We start from the raw sequence: 15,021 nt of genomic DNA on the forward strand, positions 1-15,021 counted from the left end.
GTAGCTGCCCTGCTGCACATTCCTGACGTTTACCGCCATGTACACTTGGTCTCATTGGGCTAGAGAGCAATTCCAGACTATTTGGCTGCAAGTTATTGCATTTAATTTATTATTATTTGTTTATATTAGTCCGACAAATTTGTATTTTCTTTCGAGAGCGCAACCCTGTTATTTAGACTATCACATGGTCTGTTGAAAAGTGAGCTGCAATAATCTCTTAATCACTTTATGAGGATAGCAGTCTTCATTACAGCTTAGGAAGAAGGCTAATCTAAGAGGACCCAGGGCTATTGTCAACATACTCCATCCATTCATATGCTATGCTCCTTTAAACAACTGAGAGTAATTGTTTGAAGGGTATGGCACTGACTTAAAAAAACAAAAGCAAAAACCCCAAAACAACCAGTGGCGATTGAGAATTATGTTTCCTCAGTTACAAAACAAGTGCAACAAAAATCCCAGATCAGTTTAAAACAAAACAAAACAAAACAAAACCGTATCTCATTGATTTGGCCTGTGGCCCTAACCTAGCTTATCATGCATTTGTTGTATTGGTTTCGATTGGATTGTATTTCAATTGATTCGTGGTGCAAAACGGATGTCTAATGTATATAGCTTTTCATCATTTTTGTGTAATTTTTTGAACAACATGTGCAACGGTACTTTCAAAGTGTGCTTAAAAACAAACCGGGAAATACTGATACAGAGAACCTCTCACTTACAGCTGCAGAAAGAATTAATAAAGAAAACACGCAAATAATTTCTCATTGTTTAAAATGCAGAATGACAACCTGAGAGGGTATAGCCAAATATCAGGACATTTCTAACTATGTTTATGTGTTGAAATATTAACATTTTGGGTGAATCTCTTAATCCAAACATTAATCAGTGTGCGTTTCTTTTCGATAATTAATAATCGTGGATCAATGTGCGTCTGACGGTCTTTGTTGTGGTCACGCTGTTGAGTCTGTGCGCAGGTCGAGGCTTTTGTTTCCGACCATCCGAGAGAAAAAGTCCATTGTTGTGGCGAACTTTTTAATCTGGGGGATTTGGAGCCCATCACATGCTCAGACGGGGCTGCTCTCACCACAACAGGCTCAAATCCACACCGAGGACAAGCCCTTTCCTTTCCTCCACACAGGACGCGGAGCATTTCCTGCGCTCTCCGCCATGCAGGCGCACTTTGCGGGACTTTAGGACCGCGCGCCGGGCTTCTTCTTCTTCTTTTTTTTTTTTTTACATAGAAGGGGAAACTTTCTATCACCCTGACCGCAGGACATCTGGGATAAACATGACGCAGAAGTACAGCCAGCGGTCGCTGATCGTCCTCTCTCTGCTGGGGATCTTATCCGCCATCATGTCCGTGTTGTCGGTCATTCTGATCTTCCAGCTGCTGTCGCAGCAGACAGCCGTGCGGGACTCCCCCCCGTCCACCTCCGCGCTCATCCCCCCGCACGTCTGGGCCGTGCTGCTGCCGGTGTCCACGGTGCTGTCCGCGCTGTCCCTCACCCTCAATCTCAGCTCGGTGGTGGTCTGTCTGCTGCACAGCTACTTCTCCACGGAGGTCTGCAGAGGCGAGCAGGACACCGACAGGTATTCACCACCTGTTGGTAAACACCTGCAGCTGCCACTGGGTTTTGTTTTTATTTGTTTATTTTCTTTACTGCTGCTCATACGACATACGTCACATTCAGAAACTTTCTGATAGATGCTAACTGAAATAACTATATAGAATGCAACAAACCTGGAAGTTTCTTTCTTTCTTTTTTAATCATACTTGTCCAACTTAAAATGGATAATCAGTTGCAGCTATTACTTACTGTTATAGCTATTCAGAATCCTATTGTCACTCTCTACAATACACATAACTGAAAACTTCCTAAATCATAACAAAACCACAATGATAACGAGTAAGATTGCATGTTGTGTGAACAATTGGATGTTGCAGCTCTTACAGAGATTTTCCCATGTTGTGGTCACACACCATTCATCCCTTCAGTATGTGTGTGAGCTCCTCGTGCCCACACAATCTTCTTTAATAGTTAATTCCTAAACCGCAAGATCACCCCAGATAATAAATTCAACAATTGGGTCTCCTGAAAAGAGAACACGGCTTCAGAAGCTTGAAATGCGCTCGCTCCCGTGTCAGAGTGCAGAGGCCCGCACTGCAACGCCGTTGGTCGACCCCCACCTCTCAACCCTTTACAAATCCTGTCTAAACAATGGCCCTCCTCTCATTATGCACCCAACTCACGGCCTCTGGCTGGCCCTTTCCCACGTCGGTTTATAAAATCCAGCAGCATACCCCAGGACCCACCGGCTGACAGAGGGGACATTCCAAGGGAAAACTGAATAATGAGAAGCGTCATAAGAAGTCACTATGTTGCGGCCTCCTAAACTTCATGGCCCAAATATGGGATGCTATATAAAAATGAACCATAACTTAATTCCCTCTGTGTCTCTTTATCTGAGACAAACTGAAGTCAGGTGTCCAATCCACAGAGGGATGAGGAAGACCTCAATGAGAGAGGAAACAGACATCAAACGACCATACTTTGGAGAAGAGTTATAAACAAACAAGAAACTAGTCTACCATTTTTTTTTGGTAACTGTGTGTCCCTTTTATATTAATAATGACATTTTTGTTTCAACAGAGCTGACTGGTTCCTTTTGGACAGCAGGGCTGTGCGACATGTGGCCATCGGGCTCTTCTGCATGGGGGTTTCAGTGTATTTGGCAGGTGAGAAAATTACATAAAATAACAAAACTTTTTAAAAACTTTGAAACGTGTGCAAGTGTACCCAACCCAATCTGTCACAGAGGAAACTTGTTAAGACATTTAATTGTTTACAAATAGGCGACGCAACTCCAGAAATCCATGTCCAAAAGATAATAATTTATTCATATAGTACTTTTTCACAGATAAAAATGAAAAAACAGCTTTTTTTAAAGAGTCAGTGCAGTCTCTGCTGCGTAGAGACAAGCGGAGAGAATTCCATTATTTTTGGTGCCTGAAACGCTCAAACTCCACAAGTTTAAAACAAGAGTGTGTGGGACCAACAGCAACTTCTGACCTGTTGACCTCAGAGCACGGGAAGAACAATAAGCTTTCAGCAGGTCAGTGGTTTATTGTTCAGGTTGACCATGTAGGGCCCTCAGAGTTAAGACTAAAGTTTGAACACAAATTCTAAAATTTACCGAAGAGAAGCCAAGACTGGAATAAAGCCAGTTAAAAGTCCTGCTGCAGCATTTTGGAAGTCGGAAGTCGGTCCAAAGCAGATTTGTTACAATGATCCAAATGAGAACAGATTAAAAAGGTTCATTAAGTTAAGCTTTTGTAAATAGGAGTCTGAGTTTTTAGATATTTCTCAAGCAATGAAAATAATTCCTAACCAGCTGTTTGTAGTGATGCTAAAACATCAAACTGTCAACGTGGACAAATTTCAAAGGCAGGATTTATCTGAAGAACCTAAACCATTAAAAAACAACATGACTGATCCCAAACCAATCCTTATGCTGGGTAATCATTTGATAGAGCAGATTCGGGAGAGTTCAAATGGATTTCTACTCTGCATTTTATACTGTGATTGACACTAGCAATTTATCTTGAGTGTAATTTTTGAAAAGCAGACTGGAAAGTATCCATCACATTGGTTTTCTCCCCTCCCCCCCCCCAAAACGAATACATTTTATAGGCTAATAATTTTTCTAAAATATATGGGGGCTTGGAACTGTTGCTGAAAATGACAAGCTAAAGATCTTCAACAGCGGAGGCAAAACAGCACTGCTGGTCCCACTGCCTGATCCGTCCAGTGAGTTCAAGAGAACAATGCATTCTTTGAGCGGCCATGACTTAAGTGTTTTTAATGCTGAACCTGGCAGCGCTGCTGTGCTATGTTCCACGGAGTGGCTTGTACTGAGGGTCACTGGAAGCAGTCACTCCATTGTGATGAGGTGGCTTCGCCCTCATGCCCCTGCTTCAGCTGCTATCAATAGGTAGCCGAGCGAGAATTTCCCCTGGCAACACCGTGGATACAGGAAGTCGCGTCACATCCCAGAGCTGTGCTTCTCGGCCCCCTCCTTCTGCATGCCTCCGTCCATGGTCCTTTTCCTGCGGACAAATATAGCACAACTTGTTTTCAGAATTTTTCAATGTGTTTTGTTTTTATCCATGCGCTCCCTTACAGTTTATAGTGTTTGGTTGTATCAGACGCTCACTTGTGGGACTAATAAAGATTGATCTAATTCAATCTAATAAAAATTCTGCCTTCAGAAAATTCAGAATTTCACAATCTATTTCCCTTCTTTCTTTGCAGCTATGTCAATCTTCATGCTCCTAATATTTGAGATAGAGACGGGCATCGCCAGTGCTTGTGTCCTCGCCTCTGGGATCCTAATTGTGTTGGTCGTCGTGATACACTCTCTGGTCAAAGCCTCCCGCAGTGCCAAGCACTATCACAGCGACCACCTCAACACCCTCTTTCAGAATGACCACGGTGGCAGTAGACTCGGCACACCTGTCTCTCGGCCCTGCGAGCTGAAGATCGGCGTGGACAAGCCGCGAATCCACCGCAGCCAATCTCACCTTCCGCCGCAGCTGTCCTACCCACAGTGTGGCAATCCCAGGCAGCGAGAACACTATCAGCAGCAGCAGTATTCCCCTACTGAAGGGTCACAGGGCCACTTGAGTGAGAGAGACGGCTACAGCAGTGGCGGGAGTTTTCCTCGAATGCACCGGACCCTGTCTACCGAGTCTGGTTTGCTACAGGCCCAGGTCAAACCCTGGAATGGGGTCAATAATGAGATGAGGAGTGTCCTCGCACGCAAGTCAGGGATTTCTGCAAAGGACTCAACTCTTGTGTGAACTCCACTGCGGTTTAAGAAGAGCGATACCCTTCATGGACTGCAGACGCCGACAACAATGCTGTGGTACAACTTGTTAGTTTGTACAAACCACAGGACTGTCAGTTTTTAGCTACACCAATACTTCTATCATTCATATTATCAAGTATCTTTGTATACGTTGGCTTGGTGGTAAATTTACTGCAAAATCTTGGATCTTTTTGGATGAACTGGATTTGAATTGTATACATACCAGTGCCACACAAGTATCGACCTGATGAGTTTTATAGCTTCTGAGTTTATAGCTTTCATCATCTTCATGTAAATACTTCATTCTCTTGTATATAGTAGCTTTTTGCCAAATATGTACACACAATGTGCAAATGTGTTTTGCCATCTCATTCAAAATTTCACATACACTTTAAATAAATTAATAAATAAAAAAAATTGTTGTGGAAACAAACAAACAAAAGAATAGATTGACTCCTGTCTTTGTAGAGACTTGTCATTATTGATGTGCCATGTCAGGAAACTACTAACCTTTGGCACCTGTGCAGAGATCATGAGGAGGTGGATGGGGCATGTGGAGCGGAAACAAGGGGGCTAGGAGAAAGAGTCACATCAATGTGAGCTCCATGCAGGGGTCAAAACAAAACAAAAAACACACAAACTACAGAAGAATGCAATGGGCAAAATTAAATCAGCATAACAACCAAAAGCTCAGGAGAGGCATAAACTGAGAGACAACATAAAAGATGAATTGCCACAAGAGAAACCAAATGAAAAATATATTAAAGAGAAATAAATGTTGATCAGGAATCGAGGCCATAAAAAAAGGGGGGATGATAAACTAAAAGGTGAAAGCCCAAAGACTTGAAGGTGAATTTCTCAACCTTGCATTCAGATAGGCCATAATTACAAAATGTATAATCCCATAATACTCTGGGTATTTTCAGCAATTACTGTGTTTGTTTCAATTAACATTTTCAATTTGGGAAGGTGACTACAAAAATTATGAACATATTTTCTCCAAAGCAGACATGGATTTAGTGTGTGTGTATATATATATATATATATATATATATATATATATATATATATATATAACATTTCAAAAGCTGCGATAATATCCTAACGAAAGTAGAGTAATGTAGCATCTTAGACAATCTCATATTTCTCCCAACATCATGCATAGACTTCAGCATGTCTTGGTGAATATTCACTAATGCCTCCTACCTGCGACCTTGAGCGCTACTGATCTGCTCCTTCATGCTGATGGCTTGACGGAGAAGACCGTCGATGTTTTTAAAATACAGGCTGCTGTTTGACATGCTCTTCACGGCACTGCGAAAACCAGCATATCAATTTGAGTGTTAAGTCAGGGAACGCTCACTTTCATTAAGATTTTAAGTCTGCATCAACTCACCTGCATGCATATTCTACACTGTAAATGGCTCCTTGACTTTGCTCCTCCCAGCTCTGCATATCTGTCTGTGAAAGAAACAAACACAAGAAAAACATTCAAGAGACGACCTGATGTGAAAGCTTGAATAGAAAATACGTGAAATGATTCATTGTTATCATTGTCGCTATAATAAGCCTCAGCTGTGAACAGCACCACTGAATATGTCCCCTAATGCTGTTTTTTTAATCTGTAAAAGTGCCTTGAAATGACTTGTATTTGGTGTTGTATAAATAAAATAAAATAAAATTAAATTATAAATAAAAGGAAGAAATGCATTCTACTAAATCCATCATGAACCACCTGCCTGGATTTACAGCTTTGTGACTTGAAACAGATGAAATGTTTGTAATTACTCAATGGCCCTTAGAAGGAATGCAGAATATCGGATTTCATTTTGCCCACATGCCAATACTTTGCAGCCTCTTTTGCGAACGGCAAGCGCTGACATAAACACTTATTCTTTCATCAAAACATCAAGTCCAACAGTCACTGTGATTGCATCATTGACTCAAAAACATATAATACAAGTATTTGTTACAATTAAGAATGCTTGATAGATTCACATGTTGATAAAACTGTTATCCAGTAACACTTGATGAGTGAGAGCATTACATGACAATTTTCAAGTTGGGGAAATATGCAGGATTACAGTGTCTTTTTTAAATGCTGCTATATTATAGTTAGAACATATTTGTGATATTTTTGATTGGCCTTTTTTATGAGTATAAACCCAAGTGTTCTTTTTCAGTCTGATGTTGTAAACGATTTTAGAATAGTCTCTAGTTTGTTTAATGACACAGTGATATAGTCAAGAACTAATTCAATTTACATATATAGATGTGAACTGTATAAAAAAGTTTTTCCACTGTAATAAACAGAGAAGCATTGTTCAGGTTCACTGCTTATGCCTATTTTCCAGTGTCAACAAAAGCTCACTGTAGGAGATGCTTTTTCTCATTAACATTTGACTATATCTGTAAATATCTATACTGTCCAGACCAGCAATATGAACATCGTTTATCTGTGTCCACACTTTCATATTGGTGCAAGAAAATATACCGTTTATTTATTTCTATTTCTGTGAGAACAGCCTAAAAGCTGCATTTCGAAATGATCTAATCAGCACAATGCAAAGATCTCTGTCAAAATGTATTGTCATATGAGGAGAGTTTTTTTTTTTTTTTTTAATGTGCCTCAGGGTGTCTCGTGAAGAATACCTTGTGTTGGACCAGCTCCGGCAGAGACCTCCTGACGTGCTCCTGCAGCCTGTAAAGAGCCACCGACGGTTCGTTGGCCAGGACGTACATGCTCTCCGTGAATTTGTCAGTCACTGTGAAGTGATCAATAAAGTATCACTTACAGTTTGCACGAAACAGATGAAGAAAGGACGCAGGTTCCAAACAAAAACTCGGGACATGGCCCCAGATCATCAACAGCAGGACTTCGTACCAGTTAGCTTTAGCACACCGCGGCTAGGCTAACCTAACCGAGGACTTTACAATTAAAATAAGGTACGTTTATTACTGCTTTGTGTGCTTCATGCTCACCTCGTCTGACTTTAAGTTGTATCTCCTGGTCATCCATAGTTGAAGTTTCAGAGTGAGAAGCTAAGTCGCTGTGCAGCAATCGCAAGACTGCAGCCGCTTCCGTATTATTGTTGTTGTGTGCAACCAGAATAAACTCCGGGCGGAAATTGTGTAAAACGGTAGTTCTGCCCTCCCAGAATCCCAGATGCAAGAATACGCCTTGGTTCAAACATATTGTATCCTTTTTGGTGAACATATTTCCTGGGCGTATGAGCGACATTTAAAGTATACTCTGTGCAATTCGAAGAACCGTAAGAGCCACCGTATCGTCTGAGAAAATGTACTTTCATTTTTCATAAAAGGAAGTGAGCGCGGTTCACGTTGAGGCTAAATGTGGTGAGTGCAAATGCAATTGGCGTTTAAAAAAAAACGGACATAATCTCGAAACTTTGCGTTGATGCCATAAGCCTTGTCAGGTTGGAGTTTTTGGTGTGTTTTTGTCTTTGCAGTGATCATGGACAGCGGGGATGATGGTGAGGTTGCCGATGGCCAGCATGTTAGTGCCATTGTGTGTCCCTCCGAGTCAAGAGATGAGAGATCCCATGGTATTTTGTTTAGGATCTACCCGTGATGCTGTGGCAATTAAAGTTCTGAGCTCACAAAACAGATTATTTAAAAACAAACAAAAGCACATCTGTCCTGCTCCCTTTATATCTGGCTGTCTGATTTCTGCTGCTTCCAGAAAACATAGACCTGGGTGAAGATGACTTGTTCAAACACTCCACAACTCTGACCAACAAGCAGCGAGGGAACGAGGTTACAGTTCGCCCAGCAACACTAGACTGTAAGACCTAGCTGTGATATTGTACACACATTTTAAATATCTGGACCATGTGAAGTTATTTTAGACTTTCGCCAATAGCTCTGTCCATACACCAGCTGGCAGCCCAAGGCGAGGTTTCACAAGTGGCTGCACATTTGAGTAAAGGTGAGAGAAAACAACCAACATTCACAAGCACAGCAAGCATTTTTTTTTTTTTGTTAACCAATGTAACCGATTGTAATATCTTCTATTGGACTGTAATCGTTTCCCTTGCAGACAGTTCACTCCTCAGTAGACAGGACGAAAGAGGGTTTAGTCCTCTGATGTGGGCAGCAGCATTTGGAGAGAAAGCAATGGTGGACTTTCTATTGGAGAAGGTGAAGGCACACAAAGTGGAACTTTGGCAGTGGCCTCATCCACTCAAAAGACAACATACATACTTCATTGCAATAACTGCTGCATACTTTAGCATGACATGACCTTACACAAAATCTAAAAAAAAAAACCCAAAAAGAAGCAAATTAGACAGAAATGTTTTGCCACCTCACAGCACTGATGACATGTCACATGACTCCCTGGTGAGGATCGACTACAGCCCAGGCATTCGAGTTTTATTCTCTTCAACTTTCTCCCCGCCATCTCTGTTTCACCTGTTTATTTTTCAGGCATTCATATATCTTTGTGATCTCTGCTCAAAGTAGCAAGTTCATATCTACCACATGCCAAAATAAGATTACTGCCATATACATTATCACAAGAAATTGCCAGCGTGTCACTGTTGCTTATTGTATTCTAGGGTGCAGACCCCAACACTATTGCAAAGGGACGAGAGTGCGCTCTGACACTGGCCAGCTCTGGAGGTTTTGTGGACATTGTGGTGTCACTGCTGAAACATGGGGTGGACATTAACACTTATGACTGGGTACAATAGTCTTTTTATAATTTACCATAACTCTTGAACAATCTAAAAGATCTCAGATATTTAATGTATTTGTATTCTGATGATTAATCTGTACACCGTCTATTTTCAGAATGGGGGTACTCCTCTCCTCTATGCTGTGCGAGGGAACCATATCAAATGCGTAGAGGCACTACTTGGTACAATGCATGTATAGAAATCATGATGAATTCAGTCATAATCTGTATGAATTCTAAACATTCTCTTTTACTGTGCTTTGTTTTAGCCAAAGGAGCAGACATGACTATTGAGTCTGATTCTGGATACAGTCCAATGGCCTTAGCTGTAGCCCTGGGCCACAAAAAAAGTATGCATTTTTCTTTTATTTAAAATTTTCCTAAGTCATGTCACACCAAATGGGTAGATTAAAAATAAAAAAATCAACAGCCAGTTTGTGCATTTTTGAGTTTGTTTTGGTTCCTGAGATATGGATAGTTAAACAGTTGGCCTTGGTCTGAAAGGGAAATGGGCTGCACCAAAATGCTATGCATCTTATTAGTGCAAGTGTCACATAGAAAAATGTCAAACATCTATTATGATTTTGTTGTAGGATACATTTGTATGTGAAAAGTATTTTCCTTAGACTATGAGTGGCCGCAGAGAAAATGCCGCATTGGAATCTTTGTGGAACATTTTAACACAACTGGATTCATTCAAATTTTGTCAACTCATAAATGTTAGGATGGATATGCCAATTTTTCATGGTTGTAGACATTTACTGTTTAATGCAAATCCTGACAATTCCAAGCATCTTATCATTTCTGCAGATCAACAGTGATTTCAGGCCACCATATCTCAGAAACTAAAGCAGCCCTACATTTTGCACCCTCCTCTGGGAGTGGCTTGATTTGGCTAAAATATCTGTTGCTCATGTTAGAGAATAATCTCTATTTTTTTTAATTTTTATAAAAGGCTTTACAGTTTTGCTTATTTAACATTTTCTTGTTCTTTTTGTAGTTCAGAAAGTCTTGGAGGATCATATCCTGAAACTCTACAAGCGACCAACATGACAGTAGTCAAAATGACTACAAGGGACATTTTGATGTTGACTGGTCTAAAAATCCATGACCTGTTACCTCGTGAGATGAAGACGACTTCTTTCACAACTGATATGACCACATGGAAACATTCCCAGTGTAGACTGCATAGTTTCTTTTATTTCATTTATATACATTGCAATGTGTTAAAAAAAAAAAGTACAGAAAATGAGTCAAATGTGACAGTTGTGCAGCAGAAATGCTCGGCTGAAGAGCAGCAAAGAAATGAGAGTATATGAGTTGTAATGAAATAGTATTTTTCTACTGGAATGGCACTTTGTCCCAAAGGCACAATACCTGTAAGGATGATCGGTTTCCAAGTGCTCTTGCAATCACAGCAAAGCCAAATAAATTTACAATAAAAACTTGCACCTTGTGTTTGGATAATGAAGGTTGTCTGGCAGAACCCCGTGTGCAATTTGACTAAAAAAGGCCACATTCACATGAGTTCCCGAGGTGGCGTTACAGATGAAGTTTCCCAAGTGCCACCACAACATCATGCATCTTGTATTTCACTCAGTGGTCACCCCCCACCCATGAGAGAATAAAAACGATGGTCATGAGGCCGTTTCCCCCAGGATGTCCAAGGAATAAACAATAATCCTCCCAAAAAAGTCAGCACTATTCTCAAATATTATTTTAATTTTGTCCACAGCAGGGGCCTCCTGGATGGGAAAGCTGTGGGTGTGGAGTTAAGAACGAGATAAGCGTGGTAATAAAGTACAGCATGCCTAGGAAAATATTGTCTGATACTTATTAGGAACCATGTTGCACAGTAATAAGAAAAACACAGGGACCACTTGAGCTAATGTAAAACTACTGGTGGGCTGTAAAGAACCTCTTTAACCACTCTTTAACACAATAAAGCAATCTAATCTATAAGTAAGCGTTAATTGTTAATTAGGATTTCATTAAAAAAAAGATCCTTATTGTTCAGAAAAATGACTTCCATAACTGCAGATTAATTTTTAACCATCATTAATTTTGCATAGGTATAGTCAAGAATTCCCTAACCTGTACCTGTTAAATATACACACACACACTGAGTTTGAAGGATATCTGGAGTGAGTTGTTGTCCTCAGGGTAAAAGCTGCTGAGCACTGTGCAGTCTCCATCCTTTGGACAGCCTGCATAAAGCACAAGTGGAAATGGTTTAACTTTACATGGAGCAACTAAAATGACAAAACACTAAAATTGGGAGGCAGAGAGCAATTTAAAAAATAAACCATCCTGTGAGCTTTACCTTCTATTCTGCAGGTTTTAGCTGAGAACCCTCCCTGGAATTGGACCTGTAACTCAGACACTCGGACCGACTTGGGGAAATCCAAGGACACCCACTGGCACTCGCCCTGCCAAATACACAGTTTAGATCACGGTTGACATGATAGTACACACAGGGTGCGACTTGTGGAAAAAAAAAAAAAGAAGTGGATGTTGATCATTTAAAAAAATTAAATAAGCACAGCTTTTGTTTTTTTTTTTAAACATTAAAACAAATCTTTAAAGTTACAGGTATAACAGGGTCACCTGTATGAGTCGGGTATTGTATTTCAGGTAGCAAAGAACTCGTCACAGTTGCTCTCTGATGTGGCAGCATCTGGCTCACCTACACTAATAAAACCTTGCATATCTGCTGTGTAACAGGGTCATTTGTTCATATTAAGCAAAGCAAGCAACCTTTATTTATAAGGCACTTTTCAAACCGTAAAATACAGCCTGGTGTTTTACAATTTAAAAACAGAAGCCCTCCCTTCCTTCACAGACATTCAGTTTTATATAAAACAGCAGCAGTAAATTGTCATTGGTGAAATTAAGAAAATACCATTTTAATTAAATCAAAGCCAGATATAGTATTGTTTTGAGCTTTTTTTTTTTTTTTTTTAAATTTTTAAATACTTTACAGTCATTCCAATTTGCTGTTATAGAGAAAATAGAAAAGCCCAACATATCCACATGAGCAAGCAGGTGTGTTTGCGACTGTGGAAAGGAAAAACTCCCTCAACAAGGAGAAACCTTTGCAGAAACCAGACTCAGAGGTGGCGGCATTCTGCGGACCGGTTGGGGTGAGAGGATAGAGGAGAAGAGAGGAGAGGAGAGACAGAGAAAGTTTTGAGCTTTAAAAAAAAAAAAAATTTCAAACCATCTGGGCTTTCTTGCAGTGATTGATTTGTGAGCCGATCCACGGCTGCTTATGTTCCCAGTTGCTGAAATAGTAAACGGAAAAAGAAAAAAAAAACCCAAAGTACCACATTTGACTGAAGTAAAAATGCAGAAAACAGAACCTTAGAAACACAGTCTTGTAATGATTTGCAGACTGATGCAAAAATATTGAAACTTCTGATATTAATGGTGTCTGTTTTTGAACTAATTTTATATTAAAATTTACATTGGAGTTTCAATTTCTGGTGTCCCGCATGATTTAGGTTTCTCCCAGTTGCAACACACCTGAATGCAATCAGAGGCTCGTCATTGGGCTTTTTTTTTTTTTTTTGACAAGCTTGATGATGAAATCAACATTAGATTGAGGTGTGCTGAAGCTGGGAAGGAGCAAAAACGTGCAGGACACTGACCCTTGAGGCCCCCCTGTTATAGTAACTATCTTTAGAAAGACGTCTTTTTTTCCCCATTAAAGTTTAGAAGCTTTTGCAATATTTAAGGTTCCTTCTGGTTGGCATAATGACATCCACCTTGTCCCCCTGTGATTAGTGACGCTAATGCAGCTGTGTAAATGTGCCACACAAGCTGGAGCTCAATATCATTTTCAGATGAAGGACGACCATGAACAGTCATACTAGGACCTGAGATACAGAATAAGGAACTATACAGATTGTATTGGAGTCTTTTTAATAGCTATGATATGACAGAAAACGCATAATTCCCCTTGCAGTGTGAGGTAAGATTTACTACACACACGCATTGGAATTGAGTTCGGTGTCATCTGGTGATGGTTTTGCTTGGTTTTCAATCAGAAAGCGATCACTGTAATCTCACACTATTACAATATTTCACTGTAGTCATATTTCAATGAATTTACTTAAATCCAACATGGTGATTATACAGCCAGTGGACCACATTTAGCCCTGTCTTTGTCCCTGAACGGCCTACAGGGGGGAGGTCAACACAAAGTTATGAATTAAATGAAAATTCAATCTAAGGTGTGTATTAGAACTGTTTAGAAAATAGCAGCATTGCAGCTCTTTGGTTTTTTTTTGTAATTGAAATAACGCAAAGTGAATCACTCTTCAGCCTGACTGACGTAGCATATTGCTTTCTCAACATCTGGAATGACAAACATTTCTGAGGTTTTCAGAAATATGTGGACAATATTTGCTGGCTTCATCTCTAAACATGGGCCACCTGATTGATACCTGCTTTTTCACACAATGAATGATGTGACTAATTGAGCTCCACACTGCTTTATATTGAACATACATCTTTTAATTCAGTTACAGAGTCCAGAGTGTGCACATCATGATTGTTGGGTTTGTTGGTTTTTTTTTCTTCTGACTCTAATACATCTACTGGTGAATTATTTTCCTTGCAGAAATATAATTTAAAGTAAAAACAGTGATTGATCTGGTTAGTCAAGTTGGACTGCTGTCGAATACACAATTATATATCAGTTTGAGCAGACCTTATTGCTCGATGCAATCGATAAAGATCGATTATAGTCATATTTCTAACTTTAGGCACACTCAGAAGAAATCATGCCCAGCCATGGTACAGAGAGAAGAAAACTTCAATAGAATCTATATTACAGATGCTCTCACGTCTTCTGGTTGTTTTGGAAAGCAAAATAGCCAAAACAAATCAGCGTTTACGCAACTTCTGAGAATCAGTAAGCCTCTCAACTAAACCTTTGGCCACATGTGTACAATGTTTAAAAGGCATGCACTGAATTTAATGAATAAATAAGTTTAAAAAAAATAATGCAGTTCTGACCTGGTCTGAGTTCCAGCACGTCTCTTCGTTACTGTCGAACATGAATTTCTTTCCAAACTGCTTGACGTCTCTGTTCAGGACCGAGCTCACCCTGGAAACACACTCACGTCTGTTAGTCACACGTGTCGTCGCACACAGAGTCCACTCATTTAACACTATAGTTTACTAATTTACCTGCTCTGTGTCTCACTGCAAATCAATGAGGACGCCATGCTGTACACAGTGCTACGGTCACGTGACGTTCCTTCGCGTCGGTGACGTCGTTGTGCGCCCCGCGCGGGCCACTAGGTGGCGGTCGCGGTCTGCTGGAGATTTAAAGAGAAGCCCACAATACTTAATGGGGGGTTCACAAGCTGTTTCCCCTCTTCATCTATAGACCCCAATGCTCATGATTTAAGACTTGGATCCTCCTGAACGAGGGGAATCCT

General features: G+C 40.3%; 4 protein-coding genes across 4 annotated transcripts; 2 read left to right on the top strand and 2 right to left on the bottom strand.

The window, feature by feature from the left end:
* Nucleotides 1–1,291: 1,291 nt before the first annotated feature.
* On the top strand, nucleotides 1,292–5,289 carry tmem221 (transmembrane protein 221; the record flags this gene model as incomplete). Its single annotated transcript, XM_080506080.1, has 3 exons — nucleotides 1,292–1,593; nucleotides 2,655–2,740; nucleotides 4,317–5,289. The coding sequence occupies 3 exons, from the start codon at nucleotides 1,292–1,294 to the stop codon at nucleotides 4,862–4,864; spliced, it is 936 nt and encodes a 311-aa protein (XP_080362206.1). The 3' UTR covers nucleotides 4,865–5,289.
* borcs8 (BLOC-1 related complex subunit 8) lies at nucleotides 3,679–8,113 on the bottom strand (the record flags this gene model as incomplete). Its single annotated transcript, XM_080506083.1, is given in 6 exon segments — nucleotides 3,679–4,080; nucleotides 4,083–4,111; nucleotides 6,079–6,186; nucleotides 6,269–6,333; nucleotides 7,525–7,637; nucleotides 7,855–8,113. Coding segments are annotated over 6 exon segments (675 nt in total). The 3' UTR covers nucleotides 3,679–3,979.
* rfxank (regulatory factor X-associated ankyrin-containing protein) lies at nucleotides 8,108–10,697 on the top strand. The gene is made up of 9 exons (XM_080506081.1): nucleotides 8,108–8,229; nucleotides 8,343–8,438; nucleotides 8,576–8,677; nucleotides 8,756–8,821; nucleotides 8,933–9,033; nucleotides 9,453–9,578; nucleotides 9,688–9,754; nucleotides 9,841–9,921; nucleotides 10,572–10,697. Exons 2-9 carry the CDS (start codon nucleotides 8,348–8,350, stop codon nucleotides 10,622–10,624), a joined length of 687 nt encoding a protein of 228 aa, XP_080362207.1. The 5' UTR covers nucleotides 8,108–8,229; nucleotides 8,343–8,347; the 3' UTR covers nucleotides 10,625–10,697.
* A 54-nt stretch (nucleotides 10,698–10,751) lies between these two features.
* Nucleotides 10,752–14,805, bottom strand: nr2c2ap (nuclear receptor 2C2-associated protein; the record flags this gene model as incomplete). Its single annotated transcript, XM_080506084.1, has 5 exons — nucleotides 10,752–11,329; nucleotides 11,691–11,778; nucleotides 11,895–12,000; nucleotides 14,594–14,684; nucleotides 14,768–14,805. The coding sequence occupies 5 exons, from the start codon at nucleotides 14,803–14,805 to the stop codon at nucleotides 11,209–11,211; spliced, it is 444 nt and encodes a 147-aa protein (XP_080362210.1). The 3' UTR covers nucleotides 10,752–11,208.
* Nucleotides 14,806–15,021: the final 216 nt, after the last annotated feature.

Source organism: Blennius ocellaris (genome assembly GCF_963422515.1).
Source record: "Blennius ocellaris genome assembly, chromosome: 12".
Taxonomy (NCBI): domain Eukaryota; kingdom Metazoa; phylum Chordata; class Actinopteri; order Blenniiformes; family Blenniidae; genus Blennius; species Blennius ocellaris.